Source organism: Barbus barbus (genome assembly GCF_936440315.1).
Source record: "Barbus barbus genome assembly, chromosome: 17".
NCBI lineage: Eukaryota > Metazoa > Chordata > Actinopteri > Cypriniformes > Cyprinidae > Barbus > Barbus barbus.
Genome location: NC_136745.1, coordinates 9,227,978 through 9,253,127, shown reverse-complemented (window position 1 = coordinate 9,253,127; position 25,150 = coordinate 9,227,978). Strand labels below are relative to the sequence as shown.

The 25,150-nt window shown below is 34.3% G+C and overlaps 1 protein-coding gene across 1 annotated transcript in view; it reads left to right on the top strand.

The window, feature by feature from the left end:
• dock2 (dedicator of cytokinesis 2) overlaps positions 1-23,209 on the top strand; it is a 121,477-nt gene extending 98,268 nt beyond the window's left edge. The window contains exons 27-51 of the mRNA XM_079438792.1: positions 1,114-1,212; positions 1,322-1,416; positions 7,368-7,446; positions 7,576-7,676; positions 7,822-8,029; positions 9,467-9,552; positions 9,675-9,831; positions 11,229-11,269; positions 12,428-12,518; positions 15,302-15,412; positions 15,547-15,636; positions 16,214-16,318; positions 16,419-16,560; positions 16,767-16,848; positions 16,963-17,047; positions 18,775-18,861; positions 19,830-20,006; positions 20,078-20,161; positions 20,255-20,392; positions 20,505-20,623; positions 21,377-21,473; positions 21,581-21,679; positions 22,257-22,356; positions 22,579-22,727; positions 22,872-23,209. Of these exons, the coding sequence (XP_079294918.1) occupies positions 1,114-1,212; positions 1,322-1,416; positions 7,368-7,446; positions 7,576-7,676; positions 7,822-8,029; positions 9,467-9,552; positions 9,675-9,831; positions 11,229-11,269; positions 12,428-12,518; positions 15,302-15,412; positions 15,547-15,636; positions 16,214-16,318; positions 16,419-16,560; positions 16,767-16,848; positions 16,963-17,047; positions 18,775-18,861; positions 19,830-20,006; positions 20,078-20,161; positions 20,255-20,392; positions 20,505-20,623; positions 21,377-21,473; positions 21,581-21,679; positions 22,257-22,356; positions 22,579-22,727; positions 22,872-22,937 (2,688 nt within the window). The 3' untranslated portion in view covers positions 22,938-23,209. The remainder of the gene's footprint in view (positions 1-1,113; positions 1,213-1,321; positions 1,417-7,367; positions 7,447-7,575; positions 7,677-7,821; positions 8,030-9,466; positions 9,553-9,674; positions 9,832-11,228; positions 11,270-12,427; positions 12,519-15,301; positions 15,413-15,546; positions 15,637-16,213; positions 16,319-16,418; positions 16,561-16,766; positions 16,849-16,962; positions 17,048-18,774; positions 18,862-19,829; positions 20,007-20,077; positions 20,162-20,254; positions 20,393-20,504; positions 20,624-21,376; positions 21,474-21,580; positions 21,680-22,256; positions 22,357-22,578; positions 22,728-22,871) is intronic.
• Positions 23,210-25,150: the final 1,941 nt, after the last annotated feature.

Genomic DNA, 25,150 nt, shown 5'->3' with positions numbered 1-25,150 from the left:
CAGTGTTAATGTATTTTATGGTGTATTCCAGGGTAATTTATGGAGTCATTCTAGGCTGTTTGACTTTCTGTAGAGTATAATTCTCCTGTGATGCATTGCAGATGCCATAGTTGAGTCAAATACAGTTTCAAACTACTGGTTTGAATCAGAATATTTTGCAATAAACTTCAAATACTGTCTCATTCAAAAGTTTGGGGTTAGTACAATTTTATTATAATTTTTTTTTTAATTAATACTTTTATTCAGCAAGGATGCATTAAAAAGACATTTGTAATGTTATGAATTATTTTTTTTCAATAGTAGTGATGATAATAATAATAATAATACATGTTTCTTGAGCAGCAAATCAGCATATCAGAAAGATTTCTGAAGGATCATGTGACACTGAAGACTGGAGTAATGATGCTGAAAATTCAGCTTTGTATCACATGAATAAATTATATTTTAAATATATATTACACTAGAAAACAGTGATTTTAAATTCTAATAATATTTCACAATTTTTACTGTATTTTTCAAATTAGTGCAGCTTTGGTGTGCAGAAGAGGCTTTCAAAAGCTTTTACAAATCTTACTGACCCTAAACTTTCAAACAGTTTTTATAAGTTTAATCAGCAACTATGCACATATTTTAATATTGTACCACTGTTTTTGATTCACAATTCATCATTCACAATCCTTCATGGGATGCAAAGTAAATTTTTCTTCCAATATTTATACTGTTTTACTTTAGGTCTGTGACAAAATAAATTGCACACTTCATTTCATTCATATTCACACACACGTTATCAGCGGTGTACAGTCAGGATTGTGAGGTCTGTGTGAGTGATGGCTCTCACCTCTCTGTCTGCATACATCCATCCGTCATCCATCACTTTTCCTCTCTGCCTGTATCGTTTATCATCTGATCAGAGAGAGAGCGAGAGAAGGAAGGCACATGCAGAGTGGAAGTGGAGGGGAAATTGGGCTTTGATGTGAATGATTGAAGATTCTCCAAACTATCTGAAATGTTGTTCATCATCTTACGTCCCGTCAGCTGAATCAGAGCGTCAGGACTTTTGTGTTTGTTGTTGTTGAAGTAGAGATCTGATCCTGTGTCTCTGTGTCGCTCTAGTCTCGTGTGGTGGCCTGTATGACGGCTATTCTCAGTCAGATGGACGACAGACACTATTCACGCTACATAGAGACCTTCAGCGGGACCACAGACCTAGTGGTGAGATACTATTGTTTTATCTGTCATTCTATCATTCCATCTGTCTGTCTGTCTCTCTGTATATCCATCCATCCAACGCAGTTAATCATCTTGTGTTTGTGTTTTATAGGATTTCCTGATGGAGACGTTTCTGTTGTTTAAGGATCTGATTGGTAAACATGTCTACCCGTCTGACTGGGTCACTATGATCATGGTGCAAAACCGGTGAGGGCAAAGAAAAACACACACACACATTTGTTTTTGTGATTTGTGGGGACATTCCAAAGGCGTAATGTTTTTATACTGTGCAAACTGTATTTTCTATCGCCCTACACCAACTCTACACCTAAACCTACCCCTTACAGGAAACTTTGTGCATTTGTACTTTCTCAAAAAAACTCATTCTTTATGATTTATAAGCCTTTTGAAAAATGAGGACATGGAGTAATGTAAGTCACCTTCTCCTTATAATACCTGTCATACCCATGTCATTATACAAGTTTGTGTCCTTATATGTCACAAAAATGTGTGTGTGTGTGTGCAAGCGCGCACACACACACACACACACACACACAGCAGTGCTCCTGAGACGATCCACAGTAAAATCCACTGTCAGTGTCAGAGTCTTCAGCAGCACAAACACTATGTTAACATTGATTACACTTCAAACAAGAGGCCAATGAGAGAAAAAGAGAGATTTACAGAGGAATAAACTTGCAGACTCAGAGACAGAGGAGAAAGAGAGAAACTACAGTTAGATATGGATTGCTGGTTTTATGTGTGTGTGTGTGTGTGTGTTACTGTTAATGGCAGCAGACAGTGGCAGCATATTTTGTTTTATTGTCCTCAGTATATTTCCTGGAATTCAATATCACAGTTTAAAGTTCATCTGTGACCCTGCTGATCATCAGATACTGTTAGCAAAAACAGCAATTGGACACCTAAAATATCCTTAAAAATGCTGTTCGATAGGATAGTACTAAATCAGTCATCATGTATTGTGAATAAAGTCGCACAAACTCGGCACTTACAGTTGATGCTCACTTACTACATCTTCTACAAGCAAAACATATGAGGTTTATATGATCTGAAAATGATAAAACAATAGATCTGTTGTTGAGAATGAAGACCTCCATTAACAATACAGCTGATTCAAAGACTCAATAATGACTCAATAAGAAAAATGAGGTTAATGAAAAGATTGTGATGCAAACACTTGATTCATTGAATGGTGTTCAGACATTTATAAATGTGAATCAAATGTCCAAATATTTGTTTAAAAAAACCCTCTTTATGTCTTTGTGTTTTACTTTTTTAAGATTCAGTGAGTGTGTGCGTTGCTGTGTTATTTTAGTTTTGTTGAGATATTATTATAGTTTTTATTAATATATTTTACATTTTGAAATTTTCCATTTTCTTTTTAATTTTAATGTAATTTTGATGTGTTTTTTTAATCAAGTTTTTTTGTCTATATACATTACAGTAGTTTTAATACATTTTTATTTCAGTTTTAGTTTGAGTTCATCAAATTAAACTAAATTAAATTAAGAAATGTTGCTTAGCCAATTATCTGAAATATGCATTTTTATATACTTATATTTTTATTTAGATAAAGAAAATGTCTTCTTATGTTTTAAGTTTCACTTATAGCAATGGTATATTCATTCAGTATTTCTCTAGGATATTTCTCTAAATATCGAGCGTAGCGTTAGTTCTGGCAGGTCACGTAAGTCAAGCTCGCATCAGCTGACTCTCAGCTGATCCCCATCTACCTATTGCAATACGACACCTATCTAAAAATCCATATATAAGGTCGTCAGTATTATCAGCAGTTTCGCATTGCTCAATAGCTAATTAAATGGTGAATTCGGCAGGCAAAGCATCATCATCATCACAAGGAATCAGAAATTTAGCGAGTGGAAATCGTTTCCCCAATGGACTCACCTCCGATTCATTCAAGTTTGTTAACTTGAACACGTGAAGTCACCGCATTGTTCATAAGCTGCCCGATTCGGAAGTGACTGAGTTAGCGTTACTTCACGTATCGCTACATGATTGAAATGCACTCCACGAGTTATGCGTCCAAATCAAGAACAAGTTCAAATGGGAACTTCATCCCCAAGAAGGACATCAAGAAATCAAGCATTCTCGCCACAGCTGCTATGTTCACTCTCTCGAACGTCTTCATCACAAGTTCCTTTTAATGCTCTCAGGTTATTGGCAACATGCTTGTTGCTATGGCTATCCACGTTGCTTAGGCTCATTTAGTTGTTCAGTTGGCAATGTGCGGTACTGTGTTACTGGCATGCGCTTGTCGTTGCAATTTGCTGCACTTAAAGTGGGATACAATGGCATTTCTTGCATTCTGAGTTGTTTACATTAAGAGTTAAGAGTTGGATTGTTATGCGTGCGCGCACACTCAGCGACCCGAGCTCAACAGATTTCGTTCATGGTTCGGAAGTCATCGGCAGTGCTGCTCGAGAAGAATGTCAGTGTTATCTGAACAGTAGATGCAATTGGTTTTTCTTGGGCAGCAACGGAGTTTCACAACGTGTGTGTTTGTTACTGTCATTTCGGTGACGAATGTTTTATAACAAAGTACATTCTTTTTTTTTTTTTTTTTTTTTTTTTTTTTGAGCAATTTACTTTCTTTTTAATATTCACATCAATCAGCTGTGAGTGATCAACCAGCGAGTTGCCATATTACAAACCAGAATCAAAACAGAAAAACTCATTTTAATAATAACAATAATAATAGTAAAAGTAACAAAACAAAGTACATTCTGACACTGGATTTGCACATCATTTGATACTAAAAGACGGAGCAGTCCCAGCGATAAAGATCCCCGTCATGACTAGGAGCTGCTGGAAAACTGAATCAAAGATCTGTGATTGTTGCCAATCGGCCCGTAAGTGCTCGCGACTCTTCAGCTCCGCCCACGGCTCGCCTCCAGGAGCTCGGCTGTTTTCGGAGAGAATCGTAAGCTTTCTTTTATAAACCTAATTTAACTGAAGACTCTTCGGAGATGTGAATGATGCAGAACTACACTCTAGCTCTCAAGATTAACATGAGATTGGCCGAAACTGTGTTATGTCCTCTTTAACCTAGTCAAGTCACCTTTATTTTTGAGTAGGCTATTTACAGCACAGATTTAAGCAGCATAAAATAATGACCATGGTGCAAATGGAATCATTTCTGCTGAGGCACAGCTTCAAGAGAAAATGGTAACTGTCGTTGTTCATTGAAGTCGTCTACTCTGAAATCTTGGCTGCTGTTTCAGCCAGTGACTTTTCAGGCAGCGTTTGTTCATGAAGGTCATGAAACTGATATCGGACATGCTTTTGAGGCAGCTTAACGGTCAATGATATAGAACGAGCTAATACTGATCACTCGCTAGAAATGACTTCAGACACCATCTTTATTTTGCTCAACCACACAGGATTGTGGGTATCAGGGCAGCGAAGGATACATCTATTCTGCTTTTAATTATCGACCGAATGAAGGTATCGCAGGAGGCAGGAAGTAAGGCTAACATTGGATTCAACATGTCTTGATGCCTTCTTTCCTCGAAATGTGTCTTTCAAAGGCAGCATTTGCCAGTTTCGGATGCAGCCTTCATTTCAGCGTTGTTTCTGCTCCGGTATCAGACACGCTTGTTCTATCAAGTCGTTTTTGGGAACATGCTTGTTCTTAAGCTCTTGGTTGTATTGGGAATAGGGCTGGGCGGTAATATTGAGTTTGTACGATATATCGATATATTCTTTATAAGCGATACGATATAAGGCAATACCGTTTTATATCGATATACAGTAGTTTGAAACGAGTGCATCTGAAAATGTAGCGGAGGACACAGACTCAACCACTGCAGAGAAAGTGCACAATACAATTTGTTCTAAACATGTGACAAACTTTATATGAAGGGCTTTAAAAAAAAAAAACTCGTAAGATATAGAAGCCTATAGTTTATAGTTTCAGTTTAAAGTGGCTCGCCGTCAGATGCACTGACAGAAAGGCTGCGTGTGCCGCTGACAGAGACGCGCTGTTTAATGTGTTTGAGATGTGCTGTAAATGCATAACTTACATTTCACAGGTATTTTCCATCTGTAAATGTTAAAAAGCCATGGAAATATTTCCATTTTGCTGTCAGAAGTGCATGAGCTTTTGCTTTGCGATTCTCCACTAAACTTCACAGACTTTATTTAGAACGAGCTCCGCCGCGCGCATGCACGCCAAACAGACAGAGCGCAATGAAATAGGAGCACAATAACTCTGACTAAAATATACATTTTGGCTGAAATATTTGTAGTTAATAAACAATAAATGTGACATATACTGTATACTTCAAATCAGCCCAAAAAATACAGAGATATGAATTTTTGCTCATATCGCCCAGCCCTAATTGGGAACATGCTTGTTCTTAGTTAAAGCTGTCTTGTCGGGGTCCCAGAGCTATCTGGTTGTTATTGGAACATGCTTGTTCTAAAAGCTATTGTTGTAATAGGAATATACTTGTTCTTAAGCTGCCTGGTCGTTATTGGGAACATGCATGTTCTGGAGCATTATTTGGAACATGCTTGTTCTTAAAGCTGTAGTTGAATTGGAAACATGTTTTTCTTGGCCTATCAGGTGTTATGGAGAACATATCGCTTAAGCTTTTAAGGTATTGGCAACATTCATTAGGCCATCTGTTGAAGGCAACATGTTTGTTGCTACAGGTTATGTGGGTTTTGCAAAATATTTGTTTTGGTATTGGTTAAGGGCAACATTCTTGTTGCTAAAGGCTTTGAGATTTTTCTATCAGTTTGTGTTGGGGGATATCAGCATATATAAGGTCGCCAGTATTATCAGCAGTTTCGCATTGCTCTATAGCTATTTACCCTCCTCCATCCCCAACTCCTCCTCTGTCAGTCAGGATCCAGCCTTCTGATTCTCTTTTCAATCAGACAAATTTAAAAATGTATAACAATATACAAATCTGCAATACTTTTGTTGGTTCTGTTCTGTTTACCCTGGGGGGTTATAGCTGCTCTCCCTGCTCTCATCCATGCTAGGCTGCATGGATGCGCAGGGAGTTCTTGCCCAGAACAGAACCATTCCGCCAATCCAAGCTATATGCCAAATTGTCAATCATCTTTGACGATAGTGGTCCTGACAAAACTGACACTTTTTTTTTTTTTACACAATTAAATTTCAAGTTTAGTTTTAATTTGTTGTTTTAGTATTTCTTATTTTCTTTCAAGTATTGGTTTTTATCTATTAAAGGGTTAGTTCACCCAAATTAGCCCATGTTTTACTCACCCTCAAAGCATCCTAGGTGTAATTACTTTCTTCTTTCAGACGAATCCAATCGGAGTTATATTAAAAATAGTTCTTGTTCTTCCAAGCCTTATAATTTTTTTTTCTTTTCAACAGTCCAAAAGACGTCAAATAAATACGGCTCCGGGGGGTGATTAAAGGCCTGTCGCGAATCGAGGCGTTTTTGCAAGAAAAATATCCATATTTAAAATGTTATAAACACTTTTCTTTCACTTCTGCTGCCAGTGAGATATGCTAGTCTTGCGAGTTTGTTTACAGGAGCAAAGGAAGCAAAGTTTCCTTTCTTTAGCAAAGGAAAACCAGTCTCCTCTTGGCTTATATCAACATTTTCCTACATTTTTCTTTACAAATCCTTGTTTTGTGCTTCTAATTCGTGACCAGCGTTTTGTTTTGCTCTCTCCCCTGCGCTCCCGCGTTCATCACGAATCACCGGCGCATGCGCAACGCATACTTCCTAAATCATCCGCCTGTGACAGTTAGCGAAAGTGAGAGAAAAGTGTTTATAACATTTCAAATATGGATATTTTTCTTAAAAGAATGCAACAATTCGCTACATGGAGGCCTGTATTCACCCCCTAGAGCCACGTGAGGCACGTTTTATTATGGATGGATGCACTTTATTGGACTTCTTTGGACTGTTGAAGAAAAAAAAAAACACCTGCCCACTGCCATTTTAAACCTTAGAAAGGCAAGGAAATTTTTTAATATAACTCTGATTGGATTCGTCTGAAAGAAAAAAGTCATGTACACCTAGGATGCCTTGAGGGTGAGTAAAACATGGGCTAATTTTCATTTTTGGGTGAACTAACCCTTTAAGATTTGGTTAACTATAATTACCCTGCTATGTTCATCCAATCAGGGTGTTTCTCCGAGCAATCAACACATACGCCGACACCATGAACCACAAGTTCCTTGACAACAACAGCTTTGAAGTGCAGGTCAGTGTGTGTGTGTGTCTTAAATGAGCTTGATCAAGTTCAGATTCAATTAGTGTTAACAGCCCTCATATAATCTCACATATCTCACCCCAATGTCATTTTATCATGATTTCTGTCTCTCTCCTGTAGTTATGGAATAATTACTTCCATTTGGCTGTGGCGTTTATTACCCAGGAGTCTTTGCAGTTGCAGCATTTCTCTCCCACCAAAAGGACCAAGATTCTGATCAAGTGAGTCTTAAATCAGAAACATCCCAGTTAATCCAGCTGCAGCTGCTCACAGTTGAACCCTATTTATACAGAAATCTGCCTTTCACAACTATAGTCAAATAAATGAAATATGCATAAATATGCTTGCTTGCTTGCTTTCATTCAGATATGGAGACATGAGACGGCTGATCGGTTTTGCTATTAGAGACATGTGGTACAAACTCGGTAAGAATAAGATCTGTTTTATTCCCGGGATGGTGGGTCCCATCCTGGAGATGACGCTCATCCCAGAGGAAGAGCTGCGGAGAGCGACCATCCCCATATTCTTTGACATGATGCAGTGTGAACATAACCACACCGGACACTTCAAAAAGGTTCAAACACACACACACACACACACACACACACACACCTGTTTTTATATCATGACCTCACTTTGACTTCTCTTGCTCTTAATATAAGCTAAACTCAACATTTTTATATGCAGATAATACATTATTAAATCTTTTTTTTAAGTTGTTTTGGTCTACGCAAAAACCTGACATACCAAAACATATATAATGTGTACAGTTGTGGGAACTGTACTTTAATTATTTTAAAAAAATTTAATTGTTATACAAATAAGTAAATGTGCTTAAAATACTTTTTAAAATATTTATATGGAATATTTATATAAATCCATGTAATAGATTTAAACATGGTATCTATGTAAATGTTTAATATTTTTAGATACATATATTACTATAATTCTAAATAGATTTAAACGTGGTAAAATGTGTTAAAATATAAACAAAAATAGATTTTTATGATTCTGAGAAATTAAATTAATTTATGATTCTTAGAAGTTAATTTAAACATGGAAAATGTTTAAAATGTATTTAATTATATTAAATATTTATAGTGATTTATTCATTTAAACATGATATTCATATATGATTTTAAACATGATAAATATATAAATATATATTCAAATATTTCCTAGAGTATGTCTACATTTTTGGGAAATGGATTTAAACATAGTAAAATGTATTAAAATATTTTAAAAGAATTCTATGGAATATTTCTGTAATTCAGAGGAATGTGTTTAAAATGTTAAAATGTATTTTTTATATATTTCTAAATATTTATGTAATTCTATGGAATGGATTCAATTGATTTAATGGATATTGAATATTTCTATAATTCTACGTAATGGATTTAAAGACTGTAAAATGCATGTAAAATATTTTTCACATATTTCTATAATTCTATAGAATTAATTTAGGCATGGTATAATGTATTTAAAAAATATTTGAAATATTTTAATATGATAATTTTAGTATTAATATTTACTTTTTAATAATAATATTTATTTATTTAGTATTTCTTTAATTATGGGAAATGGATTTAAGTGTCAAAATATTTTTGCAAATATTTCTATTGAATATTTCTGTAATTCTACTAAATGGGTTTAAAGATGGTAAAATAAATTTTAAATATTAAAGATATATATTCTTATTAAATATTTCCATAATTCTGAGGAAAGGATTTAAACATGGTCAAATGTTTTTATGAAATGTTTAAGATCTGCTCAGATTCAATGAGTCAGTGTAGGCCTGCTGTAGATTAACCCTATCAAGACTTTTAGCATGTTTAGTTTTGAAATAAGATGCTTTTTTCATTTATTAATATTTTCTATGTTGGGGCGTCACAACAACTTGCTATTTTGGGATGTTTTAAAAAAACAGAGAGAAAGCTGCCCACACACACAGATTAGCAAATGCACATTGATATTGCTGAACTTTTTAATGAAGTCTCTCTCTGCCTCTCAGTTTGAGAACGAGATCATCCTGAAGTTGGATCATGAAGTGGAAGGGGGCGGAGGAGACGAGAGATACATGGAGCTGCTAGAGAGCATGTACGAACACACACACACACACTGTGGTCTTGTATAATGCTGGCTTGACTCCATAAGAAGCTCCAAATCCTCCTGAAATCTCCTGAAAGCATGAGAACCGCTCTGACCGTATGCTACTTCAGTCTTTTAGAGTGCGCTCAGGGACGCCCCCCACTGCTGACCGAGGTTCAGCACTTCGTTACCCTCGTGACCGGCCTGCTCGAGCGACTCCTTGACTACCGCACAGTGATGAGCGATGACAGCCGAAACAACCGCATGAGCTGCACTGTCAATCTTTTGGTAAGCCCCGCCCACTTCATGTGTCACAGACATATAGTGGTTTTCTGATTGATCTGGTCTGATCAGTTTGAGCCGTCGGCCTCCTGATGGGCCCAAACGGACAAAGTGTTCAACTTAATATCTGAATCAACTGGTTATTTTATTTAACAAACACTCAGATTAATATTCCAGCACAAAATCTGGAGGTTTAAAAGCAGCTCCTGCCCATAATGAATAGTTGTTATTCACTTAAACCATTATAAATTGTTTTGGTAACTGAAATGAAGCCGAAAAAATTAAATATTAATGTTACATGAGACACTTGTAAAAACAAAAAAAAAAAAAAAAAAAGTCTTCTCAGCTAACTAATATAAGTGGAGTTCTAAAATTGTTAAAAACAGAATAATAATAATAATAAAAATAAATAGAAATAATAAAAAACTAAAAGTAATAAAATGACAAACGTTTAACTCAATCTAAAAAAAATTATGAAAACTGAAAATAAAATTTAATTTAAAATATGAATAAATACTATAATGGTATAAATACACAGACTACTGGTCAAACGTTTGGCATGATTAAGATGCACATCAAAGATTTCAAGATGCACATCAAAAATGTCAGGTGACTTGGATCAACAAGTCATGTGATTGAATAATTCACTCAACTTTGTTGTGAATTTCTATCTGTGGATCTAAACCACAAGTTATGTATTACATTTAATAAAAGATCCACAGTTTGTTCCCTAGATACAACTTCCATTTCCTTTTCTATTTTACCCATTTTTGTTTCCTTGAACACATGGGATGGAAATGTTGCCTTATTCCCTTTTTATTCATTTTTATGCATAAGTTAAATTGGTGGAAACACAGCCAATTAATGACGGACCCAAGCTTTTGAAGAAAATATAATAATGAACACGTTCAGAAGTGTTGTGAAGGGATTCCCACATGACCTTATGTTTTAGATTAGAGTTCAGCTATCAAGTTCATTTTCTTGCAATGATGAATCTGTCAGCTTTCTTCCTCTGTAAATGATTCATATGCAAAATCCAGGCAGAATATTAACACACACACATACATCATTTACAAATTAAACCTTGTGTAATACAACAAGATCTTGAACTCCTCTGCTGCATAAAATATTCAGCTTTTTCCTAGCAATTCATTTGAGATTTGAGTTTCTTCTGCTTGTTTTGTAATGGTCAGAATGTTGCCGCCACAACTTGAATCTGTCAGACTGGAAATAACTGAATAAACTATAAATAAGCATCATCGGTGTGTGCGTCACATTTAAAAGCTTGAGAAATCCTTTCCATTACAAATCAGAAGCTCCCAAAAAACACACAACGCTCTCATCTTCAGAGAAACGTCAACACAGAGGCTCAAAGTTAACGTTTGCGTTTCATTGCTTTGCAGAATTTCTACAAGGACATCAACCGTGAGGGGATGTACATCAGGTAATTTCCATATTTGTGTGTTTGTGTGTGTGCATGTGTGTGTGTGTGTGTGTGTTGGTTGTGTAATCTGACAGATTATCTTGGTTTTGCTGAATTAATGTCAAAATCCAAAGGATAAGCATCCAAGCACAGAGGCGGACGGACAGAACGAGGGACAGAGCGAGACGCCGGCCGTGTTTGACATACTGCTACCTTACAGGCACATTAAACATAAATGAGCGTGTGTCTGCAGACAGGCATTCTGCAGGGCCATACGTGACCGAATTCTCTGATCGTCACTGTGAGATGAATGAATGCATCTCGATTCTGATTCAGATGTTTGTTATTAATAGTAAACGTGATCAATTTATGTGTGGTATCCTGGAGAAACACTGATTATTCAGCTTTAATGAATGACAAACGTAGATCGTCTAGTTTATTTATAACCTCATTTTATTTTCATCATGACCTTTGACCTGTGAAATGAGAGAGAAAGATTGAGATATTATGAGAATGACAATAATTATAAGACAATAATGTGAAATTATGATGCATATCAGTTCTGCACCAGTTTGAATCTATAATTTCATCTACAGTGAGAAAAATGAACTTGATTCTTGATGGCTTGGTGGAAGAATAGAATAGAATAGAATATGTATTTATAATGTACTGTACAATGCACGATATTCAGTACAGTACAATATCAATACTAATCATTGTAAGAATGATTGCATTTATTGCTGTTTGTAAATATAAAAATCAAGAATTGAATATTGAATATCATATTTCTGTTCAAATAAATTTCTAAGAGAAAAGCCATACTTTACTGTGATTTTACCACACTTCAGGTGGTTTAGTCTCTCTGCTTCATGGAGTACTTACCTTAACACTCGTTAACCATGGTAAAATCAAGACAACAGCCTACTAGCTTTATGTAATACTGCCTCCTTGTGGTAAATATAGAAACCATTTGTTATGATCTGAGAGAAGTGAATACTGAGACAGAGGAATTTTATTACATAAAACTATATATTTTTAAATTATATATTAAATAAATACATTGTGTTATATATATATATATATATATTAATGTATTGTTTATAATATCAGATCATTTGAATTTATACAATTTTATAATGTATTTCTGAATTAATTGTAATTGTTGTGTGTGTTTCTAAGGTACCTCTATAAATTGCGGGATCTTCATTTGGATGGAGAAAACTACACCGAGGCGGCGTATACACTTCTGCTGCACTCCAAACTGCTTAAGGTCAACAAACACACATTTTGTATCTTTATCAGGACTTCTATAATTTTCTATTCAGCTAATTATAGTTTTCATACACTAAACTTAATCATCACAGAAACATTTTTGCATTTTTACATATTCATTAAAATATAATTTTGGTGTGTATATTACTCTTTGTCCTCTTGAATTTGAGAATGAATTTTCTAGGAATTTAGTACAATATGCATTTCATTAATAGATAAACAGGGTTATTATGGATTGGAGTCATGAAATGTAAACAGGAAGTGACATCAAGTTGTAGCTGATTTCAGGTTTTACTATTTTTGAGAGGACATTTGAACCTCACCTTGTAGGTTAAACCTTACACACAAGGTCACTTAGAACATAGAGATGTTTTGATTGGTTCACTGGAGACACACTTCTTCCCTGTGAGATTTCCTGTGGTCCCTGGCAGCCCACGAGCAGATTAAGCCTCCAGGTCAGATTTATGACATCAGTGCAGTTCCTGCGGCGCGCCGGCAGATTTATGGAGCGTTTGTCCCTGCTGCGTGTCTCTGTCTCTCCCTCTCAGATGAGCAGGGTACAGTCTATACATTTCTATGATATTTAATGTTCTGTTATTCCACACAGCCTCTCCTCCCATTAGAAACCACTTCAGTTCAGCCTCTCGCATTATTTCCTGTCAAACAAAGTTGTCACGATTCATTCAGTCCCATTATGATTGGGACAGTGATAATTTAGTATCACTGATATAGTATTACAGTTTTTGTTAATATTTTGAATTAGATTTTATTTTTATTTTTCATTTTCATTTTAGTTAAACATTTAGTCATTTTGTTGTGCTTTTTTTGTATATATAAAATGTATTTACAATTGAATTATATATTATAAAATTACATAAAATATATTATCATATTATTTCACTAATCTTTATTTTTCAATTTTTTTGCATGCACACAAACACGCAATATATATTTGATATAATATTCTAATATATTATTGTTTTACTTAATCTATATTTTTATATATTTTATTATTTGTTTTTAAAATAATATAAGATATAAAAGTAAAAGAAAGTGTTTTCTTTGATTTTTATTTTTGTGTGTGTGATTTTTGTTAGTTTTAAAAAAAAATTTATTATGTCTTTATTGCTTTTTATTAGTGGTGTCAAAATTAGCGCGTTAATGCAGGCGATTATTTTTTTTCAGCAATTAACACAATTAGCGCAGGGGCGGGGCCTAGGGTTGGCCACCCCACTCACAACTGCTGATTTTGTCACTTTTTCTGTTCACAAGAAGTGCATTTATTCAGTCGCAGAATGTCTTTATGACCACATCAAACAGGAGACATTTCAGACGTGCACAAGCGGTAACTGTGTACTCAAATAACGGTACTGTGCTCGGAACGCATCTTCCATTGCAGGTACAAAGGCGCCAGCGCACGCTGTAGCCTGTATCCTTTCATATCAAAACGCAAAATAAACTACTTGCATGCAATATCGTGGTCTGTTAAATCATGAAGTTACCAAAAAGGCGATTGAAGCTGCCGTAAAAACTGTGCATGCATGTAATATATTTTATATGAGTCACATTTAAGAACATGCTGTCCTGGAGCAGCCCAGCACTGTCTCACTCATCTAACACACCCAATTCAACTCGTCAGCTCATTAATAAAGACTTTAAGACCTGACGTTTGTCAGAAACGGTAAAGAGAGTTGAGAGAAAATATGATGCATCCACGTCATGTTCAGCAGCGACAGCTCTTAAAGAAATATCAGCCAAAATAACCTAATAACCAGCTGCTGTGATGTCTATTAATCAAAGGACAAAGAAAAAGAGGAAAAAAATACTTTTATAGCTTTAAGGATTCATTTAGAATTTAGTGTTTGAGTCAATTTCTGTATGTTTCTGCTGAAGGGCACAAGTAAATATGACATTTATTATAATTGGTTTATGTGAAGATTTTAGAAGTTTTAAGTTCACTTAAATTAGAAGTCATTTTTTTAAAGTCTAATAAATAATAAAATTGATATCTCTCAATTATACTGTAATGTTGAATGGCTATAGTCAATGGTTAAATATTGGGAGGGGGGGGGGGGGGGTTATAGAGAAATGAGTATTGGCATCAGTGATACTGCCTTCAGTCATAAAAAAAAAGATGCCATTAACCAAATATGAAAAAAATATACTGTCTTTATGTTGTTTGTACATTAATTTGAAGATTTAATGTGAAATTAATGCAATTAAAAGTATATTTAAAATCTTTAATGTTAGGTGGGATTAATCGCGATTAATTTAAGAAAAATGTGCGATTATTTTTTTTTAATCGATTAACAGCAATACTTTTTATAAATTGTATTTATTAGGTTTAGTTTTATTCATTTTAGTACTTCAACTTAAACTGAACAAAAATTATGTTGGCAATGTTGGGTTGGCTTACAAGCCGCTTAAAAGATAAAAAAATAAAAATATATATTTTTATATTAAATTGTTTTATATCAATATTGAAAACGGCTTTTTTTGTGGTTGTAGTTTTTTTTGTAGTTAATGCTGCTTTGACATCACTTCCTGTTTACAATTCATGATTTCAATCCATATTAACCCTTTTTTTAATAATAAGATGTGTATTGCACTACAATGCCTTGAATATTAATTTCTAATAAATCACCTCGTTGAGCATCACCTGGCAACCCCACTGCAACACAGTAAAGTTTTTCATGACCAAGAACCAGCCATATTGTCTTAAGGGAATGTAATAATCTTTAGACTGTTATCTAATATAGTAATGTTGGGATGTGTTTGCAGTGGTCAGAGGAGCAGTGCATCCTTCAGCTGGACTATCAGACACTTCAGTCCCAGCGGCAGCTCAAAGAATCGCTCTACGACACCATCATTAGCTACTTTGATAAGGGCAAGGTCAGCTCATCTTCACATGGACTTCTTGTTTAATATTCAGTAGACGTGACTGGATTGGGACTGGATGTTGAAGACTGACCTCATGAATGTTTAACCGTGTATGTTTGTGTGTGAACATGTTTTTTATGTGTCAGATGTGGGAGGAGGCCATCAGTCTGTGTAAGGAGTTAGCAGATCAGTTTGAGATGGAGGTCTTCGATTACGAGCTGCTTGGACAGAAACTGGTAATGTACAATAAACTCTCGTCATTTAAAAATATATATATATATATTATATTGTATTGTATTGTATTATTATTCAGTTTTCTTTTTTATCATTATATTATATTAAAATATTATATTATAAATATTATATTAATCAGTAATCTTTATTTATTTGCTTTGTTTTTTGCAGTTTTGCAAGTATATTATATTGTTTTTTTAATTTATTTATTGTTTGTTTGTATTGTTGTTTTTCTTTTATGTATGTTTTATTATTTAGTTATTTTTTTTTCTTTTTACTTGTGTATCTTTTCATTATTTTTTAAGAATTAAAATATACTTTTTTAAATAAAAAAAATATATTTTTATTTTTTACACTTTTGAAGACATTATTATATTATTATTTCCAGTAATCTTTTTTATAATTTATTAATGCATGTTTTATTATTATTTCATTTTCTTATTATATTATATTACAGTATATTATATCACTTTTATTTTGCTTACTCTCCATATTTTACATTTTTCTCATTTATTTGTTCTTTTAGCGTTTTAGCATTCTGTCCCTTTGTTTATTTCATCAATAAATTCCTTTTTGCAGAATCAGCAGGCCAAGTTTTATGAGAACATTATGAAGATCCTACGCCCCAAGCCAGACTACTTTGCTGTGGGATATTATGGCTGCGGCTTCCCTCAGTTCCTCAGGGTCAGTGTGTGTTTAATATTCTCAGATAAGGCTGAAACTGTGCTAACAGATATGTTATGTAATCTAGATTATGATGTGTTGATATATTTAATATCAACAGAATAAGGTTTTCATTCACCGTGGGAAGGAGTACGAGCGCAGGGAAGATTTCCAGAGTCACTTGATGAGTCAGTTTCCCAGCTCTGTGAGACTCAACATCACCACAATGCCTGGAGACGATATTAAAAACTCCAACATGCAGTGTATCCTTCCCTTAGACTGTGGGACCAGGAAATGCTCTCATTGACATATTGTATTTATTAATTTGTAAATTTTTTTTACTTTTCTTTTTAGTTATATTATATTATATTATTTCATTATATAACATTATATTTTTTCCACTTTTATATTAAAGCACATGCTTTCAAATATTTATATGTATAAATGTTCTTGACCAGATCTGGATCAGATATCCAGTGTTTTACAGTGCAGCCGGTTCTGGAGATCCCGCCGCGTCTGAGGAACAAACCCGTGCCTGATCAGATCATCAAGTCAGTCTGCAGAAAACACAAAACATATTCACCTTCAATACTTGTGAATCTGTAGCTGTGTGTCATGTAAACTCTCTCTTCTCTTCTCTTGCTTCTTTTTTTGTGATTCTCTAGTTTCTACAAGTCAAACTATGTCCAGCGGTTCCAGTACTCCAGACCTGTGAGGAGAGGGAAAGTGGATCCTGATAATGAGTTTGCTGTGAGTCAAAACACAACATTCATCTCTCATCGATCTCTACTGTTTATAAAGCTAATGATAATTATTACATCTTAAAGATGCCTTTTCACTGTCTGTGACCTCCAGAAGTACAGAAATACATTGCACATTTAATTGGAAAAGCCTTTTGTGATACATTTTCAACCTAATTATCACTCTGACTCTTTAATGTCAATACCAGCAGGCATTTAGAAAAACATTAACTTGATAATTTTCACTTCATGCACAAAGATTTAATTGGAATACATCACATTTACTCTGACATTTGAACAATGCACAATATGAGAACATTCAAAGATAAATAAAAAATGTTGTCAGATCTCACTAGTAAAAAAAGTGTAGTCTGATAAAACAAGCTCAAAATTAGACTAAATAAATGACTCAGTTTTGTGGTTATGAGTTTGTGGATGCATTTATAGATCAAGCTGAATTGCTTGATTTTATTTAACTGATTTATTGTAACACAGACTCAATTAAAACACATTAATCATAACTTAATTGCACCTTCCTGCAAAGAAAATGCAATTGACTAATCATATTGCTTAACAAAACTAATTACAGTATTCCACATATACAAATGGCTAAAAGTATTAGTAAATCTGTCCAGTGTTATTTTAGTATTATTATAGTATATATTCATATTTTATTTATCTTTTATTTTTTATATTTTCAGTTTTTATATTAACTTTAGTTTGCCGTTAATTGTGGCCAATGTGTATTAGCGAAAAACTTTTATTTCATAATGATATTTCCCCCCCATTTTAAATTCTTATTATCCAATGAAAGGTTAGATTTTTGTGAATTTTTTTAATAAAAGATCAAAAGGATTAACAATGCAGATTCATTTTCACAGCCGCTTTTGATCATATTTACCAAGGGTGCCGATATTTTTGGCCATGACTGTAGCTTTCATTTATTATTTTAGTTTTAATTTTAGCGATTATAGTACTTCAACTTTACTTCAATAATGTTTATATAATAATAAACATAAAACAGTGTTGCTGATGTACTGTTATTGCATTTATTATTTTCCATTATCCTTAATTTTTATTTTCAGTTTTCATACTAATTTTATGTACTTTTTTTTTTTTTTTTTTTTAGTTTAGCTTTAATTTATGTTTTAGTTCTAGTCATTTTAGTACTTCATCTTCAACTTTATTTAGTTCGTTGCCAGTGCAGCATTTCTGATTTCCATTATTTCATGATTATTCCATGACGTTTTTAATCTAAAATGTATATTTTATTTCAGCTTTATTTAAATTAACAAAATTAATTTGTAATTGTTTAAGTTAATAACAGCATTGAATCTACATAAACACTCACACATCTATGTGGATGGAAAACAGTTCATCATTTATGCATCATTGGGGGTGTGAAGGTGCTGTAAAAGACAAAAAGGAGACTAAATCTATGATGATTTAATAATGCAGTGTACACTTTGAACAGCAGGTGGAGATATTTGACCGTTTCTGTTATGAAGGCAAGCACCAGAAAGCGCAAAATATGTGACTTTATTCTAAAAATAAACCCAAAAAAACTACAACTACCGATATCAACAAACACTGAGCTCAAATCTCCACTAGAAATTAATGTTGTCTGGTCAGGTTGAAGAGTTTTTGTCCTTTACAAATACATTAAAGAGTCTGCGTGTGTGTAATTGTTTTAATGTCATGAGTTGATTGTCTTCTCACTCTTTTCTCTGTCTTCAGTCCATGTGGATCGAGCGAACCACATTCTTAACCGCTTACAAACTACCAGGAATCCTGCGCTGGTTTGAGGCCACTAGCATGACCCACGTGAGTCTCTGTCTCTGCCCATCACACTGAAATACTTCAAAATACTAGTGTACTACATCCTGTGCAGTGTATACTGGACTTTTTAAACCGTATGTGTGACCCTGGACCACAAAACCAGTCATAAGTGTCAATTTTCGAAATTGAGATTTATACATCATCTGAAAGCTGAATAAAGCTTTCCATTTATGTATGGTTTGTTAGGATCGGACAATATTTGGTCGAGATACAACTATAAAAAATCGAAATACTGAGAAATTCGCTTTTAAAGTTGTCCAAATGAAGTTCTTAGCAATGCATATTACTAATCAAAAATTCTAATTCTGTTCATGAGATGTTTCAATCTGGCTTCAAAGCTTTACACAGTACTGAATCTGCCCTTTTAAGAGTCTCAATTGATATCTTTACAGAAACTGACTCTGGGAAATCCATGGCTTTAGTTGTATTAGATCTGAGTGCTGCTTTTGATTTGGTTGATCATGAGGTCCTGTTGACACGTTTGGAGACATCTGTGGGCCTGCGTGGCACAGTCTTACAGTGGTTCCGTTCCTATCTGATCAACAGAAGTTTTAATGTTGGTCATGATGCTAAATTAAAGAGTGTGAGCAGGTCATGTGACAGCGAAGATGATCTCAAATGATTATTTCTGTAGATTATGCATTATGATTACTGTGCAGTCTGAGCACTTTATTTATATATATATATATATATATATATATATATATATATATATATATATATATATATATATATATATATATATATATATATATATATATGCGCAATATCGTTAATATAAGTTACTTTTTCCAATAAATTAAAAAATTTGCAATATGCCACTTCAAACATGCCTATAGACTACCTCAACTTAATAATAACAAAAGTGGAGATGCACTGTTATTCTATGACTGATTTCCATTGAGGAGCAGACATGTTTATGGTGTAATAATTTGTGAATATTTCTCTGTTAGACGACGGTGAGTCCGCTGGAGAACGCCATCGAGACGATGGGACAAACCAATGAGAAAATCCTCACCATGATCAACCAGTACCAGTGTGACGACGCTTTAGCCATAAACCCCCTCTCCATGCTGCTCAACGGCATCGTGGACCCCGCCGTCATGGGCGGCTTCGCCAAATACGAGAAGGTCAGAGAGACACGGTGAGAAAACTGAGAGAAACGTTGAGAATAGATGCTGATGTGTGTGCCTTTCTCCAGGCGTTCTTCACGGACGAATACATGCACGAACATCCTGATGACAGAGACAAACTCATGAGACTCAAAGACCTCATCGCATGGCAGGTCAGACACATTACATGACGCTGGAAAGCTTGTCGAGTCATGTCTGGTTAGGACAGACGTTAACCTGTTTAAACTCCCTTTTGACTGGTTTAGATCCCGTTGTTGGGCAGGGGAATCAGTCTGCATGGAAAAAGGGTGACAGATGACCTTCGACCTTTCCATGAGCGCATGGAGGAGTGCTTCAAACAACTGAAGAAGAAGGTGGAGAAGGAGTATGGAGTGAGAGAGCTGGTAAGGATGAAAGCCAGAAAGCAGAAACAGAAAGAAGAATTTTGTGAGATTGAGGGAAGTGGGAGGGAAAGGGATCAGCAAAGTGTGTCCTGATTTTCTTCCTGTTTTGTAGCCTGATATGGACGAGAGACGATCCACTCGGCCGCGCTCTATGCTGCGCTCGGTCCGACAGTCCATCTGCTCATTGGCTGGATCTGAATGTGGAACGCCCACTAAGACACACCCAGAGAGGTGACCACGCCCACACGCACGTCTCTCTCTGTTCAAAATAACATGCTGTTATTATTCCTGCAGTGTAAAAGATACATTATTTTCTAGAAATATATAGAATACACAATATTTGTTTAAATATTTGTTTTGACATTTTTTATTAATATTTGTTATTAATATATGGTTTTATTTTATTAGTATACGTTTTAATACTTATATTTTAATAGTTTAATATTTATTACTATATTGTTTTGTTTTTAATACTTGTTTTAATATTTATAATTTAGTAATTTTGTTGCTATTTTTTTATGTTTTATTTTTTATTCATTTGTTTTCATGTTTATATTGTAATTTATTAATGTTTATAAATGTATAGTTTATTTTAGAAATGTAAAATATTTATTTATTAATATATTATTTTATATTTTATAGAATGTTTTTATTTATTTTAATATGTATATTTTAATGTTTTAATATTTGTAATAAAGTTTGATTTGTTATTCATATTTATTAATATTGCTTTGTTAATATTTTTGTATCAGAATTTTAATTGTATTTGTTATTAACATATATTGGTATTTTATTATTATTAGTTATTAATATATTGTTTTAGTTGTTTTTTATTAATATTTGTTTTTATATTTATAGTTCAATAATTGTATTAATATTTGTTTAATTTTTGAGACATAATATTTACATAATATTCACAAAATATATATTTTTTAAGTAGTAGGCAGTATAGAGTGTGTACTCTCTTTCTATCTCTGCCTGTAGCATATCTCTGGACAGTGGCGTTCCTCCCTCTCCGTCCTTCATCCCTCGTTCCAGTGGAAGCATCAGTGTGATGGATGAGAGTGGTGTTGAAGTGGAGGTAAGGATGTTGAAGATATTGCTGTGACATGTTTCAAAATCAGACCAATGACTGCAGCTCTCCACGATGACAGCATCATGCCCAGGTGACTCTTTCTGTTGTTCCAGGTGAAACTGAGGAAATCCAAGAAGAAGAAGAAATCCGGTCGTAGCAGCATGATCTTCATCAGCGAGGAGAAAGAGCGGTCTAGCACCCTCGACAAACGGGTGAGACGGGAAATGCAACATATACATTTAGAAATAAATCAAAAGTTAAATATGTGCAGAATTTGAGACAAAATACTTGACATGCCCTGTGGTGTGATATAATACTCAATTTAAAATGGTTTAAAATAGAATTTTACTTATTATTTTATAATGCAGTGTTTATGAGCTGATTATTTGAGACATTGCATGGAATATTTGTACTTTAGAAATGAATGCATCACACCGCAGGACCAATTAAAATAAAGTAGTGAAGGCAAAATGGTGATTAAAAATATATAATTTTTTTTTTTTTTAATGATGATCAGTTACAGCATGTAAAATATACAAATTCAAATACATTTTAACCAAATATCTTAATGGTGTAATATTTAATTAATTTAATTAATTGTATTTAATAAAAACAATTGAGACACACTGAAACACCTTTATATGTTTAGAAACACCTGAATAAGTTCATTCATTTATTGGGTATTTTTGCAAGTTTGGTCCTTCATTAATCTGTTTTTGTTTTTATTTCATAGTGATTGTGATCATATTATTATGGTCGCTATTAGTTTAACTCTCTGTCTCTATCTAGCTTTCCAAGAAGCAGGAGTTTCGCAGTGACACCAATCTATCAGAGCCAAGTGTGAGCAGCAGCGGCCTCGTCAACTCCAGATCTCTGCCCACTATTACAGGTACAACATTCATAGTGATTCCTTTCATTCCCTTTTGTTGTTCTTAATTTTAGCTAATTAAATTCATATGAATGTTTAGTAACCCTAAACTTTTGTGGTAAAACTTTGTTGTATCTTTATGAAGCTATCTACTTCCTGTTTTGTGGATACCAAAATTCTCAACAACAAAACAGAAAGAAGTCCATATATTAACAGACAGTTAATTTCACATGTGGTCCTCAGGTCTGTCTCTGTCAGTAGCCAATGGGAGTGAGGAGGTGGAGTCAGCGCGGTCCAAGCGTGACAGTAAAAGCGTTTCTGTGTGTCTGCCGTCTGACCGCACCAGTGACCGGCGCTCCAAAGGAGTCATAAACCTGTTCTTTAAATCCAAGGTAACACACTCAACAGAACTTTAAACAAGCCACAAACACTGTGATGTGGCTTCCCATCATGCACAGTATTTATCACCACCTTTATTCAAGTGTGAATATGTGTGTGTGTGTGTGTGTGTGTGTGTGTGTGTGTGTGTTTTCCAGATGAGCTCCAAACCTGATGAAGCAAAAACATCATCTGAACCGTCTGAACCATCCACTCGTTTTTAATTCTGTCTTTGTGTTTTTTATAACATTTTGGCTGTTAATTTTTCTATCACTCTTAGCTTGAATCTGTTACAAACTGAAGTGATAAAACTCTTAAAGCCTGATAGTAACAGAGCTGTAGAAGAAAAAAGCCTTGATTTCATTGAATGTGTTTGAAAACAAACTCTAATGAAATGAAGTCAGTGTTTTAAACATTGTATTTTGTGTACCAGCAATAAACTCATTTACAATTATTATATTTTATCTTTATTATAAATATATACCCATGGACTGTAGACATAATTATTTTTTTTACAATGTCATGTTAAATTCATTCACATTCATCTTTTCGAGGTTTAGTGGATGATCTAAACTAGTGATTACAATACAATGGATTAGGCTGTTTTAGCAATTTAAAAAGTTCACAAATGTTATTGATGTAACAAGAGAACAAGAAGCATAAGCAGTTACATATGGTTATGATTCAAGCCTAAATCATTTTAAAGTCATCAGAATATTAAAAATAATCACATGTATCAGTGCATCTAAAAAAAATAGAATATCGTGAATTTTTTTTTTTTTTTAAGTGAAACTTTCATATATTCTAGATTCATTACATGTGACGTAAAACATTTCAAAAGTTTTTTTGTTTGTTTTGTTTTAATCTTGATGATTAGAGCTTACAGCTCAAAAGTCCAGTATCTCAAAATATTAGAATATTTCCTAAGATCAATCAAAAAAATTATTATTTGCAGAACAGAAAAGTTAAAGTTCTTTAAAGTATGTTCATTTATGTACTCGAAACTTGGTTGGGGCTCCTTTAGCACAAACTCCAGCATCAGTGAGGTGTGGCATGAAAGCGAACAGCGTGTGGCACTGCTGAGGCACTATTGAGCCTTCAGCCCGTCTGTATTGTTGTTTCATCTTTCTCTTGAAAATATCCCATAAATTTCATATGGGGTTCAGGTCAGGCATATTGGCTGGCCAATCAAGCACAGTGATATCATGGTCAGCAAATCACTTGGAAGTGGTTTTGGCACTATGGACAGGTGCTAAAGTCCTGCTGGAAAAGGAAATCTCCATAAAGCTTTTCAGCAGATGGAAGTATAAAGTACTCCAAAATCTCCTGGTAGATGGCTGCATTGACTTTGGACTTGATAAAACACAATGGACCAACACCAGCAGACGTCACGGTACCCCAAATCATCACTGACTTCAGAAACTTCACACTGGACTTCAAGCAGCTTGGATTCTGTGCCTCTCCAGTCTTCCTCCAGACCAAATTAAATGCAAAATTTACTTTTATCTGAAAAGTGGACTTTGGACCACTGAGCAACAGTCCAGTTCTTTTTCTCCTTAGCCAAGACGTTGTTTCTGTTTCAGAAGGGGCTTGGTAGCCCTTTTCCTGAAGACTAAGCTGGTGACTCTTGATGCACTGACTCCAGCTTCAGTTCACTCCTTGTGAAGCTCTCCCAAGTGTTTTAATCAGCTTTGCTTGACAGTATTCTCGAGATTGCAGTCATCCCTATTGCTTGTTCTCCTTTTCCCACTCAGTTTCTTCCTTCCAGTCAACTTTACATTTAATATGCTTTGATAAAGCACTCTGTGAACAGCCACCCCTTTCATTAATGACCCTTACTGTGACCCTTTCAGTGTCTTACCCTCTTTGTGGAGGGTGTCAATGATTGTCTTCTGGACCATTGCCAAGTCAGCAGTCTTCCCCATTATTGTGGTTTCAAAGAACAAGATATACCCGGAATTTATACTGTAGGGATGGTCATTTAATACAACTCAAAAGTAAACATTCTAATATTTTGAGATTCTGGATTTTTGACTTTCATGAGCTGTAAGCTCTTATCATCAAAATTAAAACAAGAGAAAAACTTTTGAAATGTTTTACTTTACATGTAATGACTCTAGAATACATAAACGTTTCACTTTTTGAAATGTTACCCCCCCAAAAAAAGTTTTTTTCACGATATTCACATTTTTTGAGATGCACCTGTATATACAGCTAAGAAAAATTCCTAATAAAGATTATTCAAAGATATCAGGTATGTTTACATACACTATTTTTTGTTAATCAGAATGAATCTAGTCGAATTCAGATTCTTCAGATTATTTTTATATAAACCATAAATGTAAAAATTTGATTCACATATTCATGTGCAATACATGTATCCTGGACAATTGCATATCCAGTCGCCACATTCAGAACCGGAGAAAACAAGTACAGC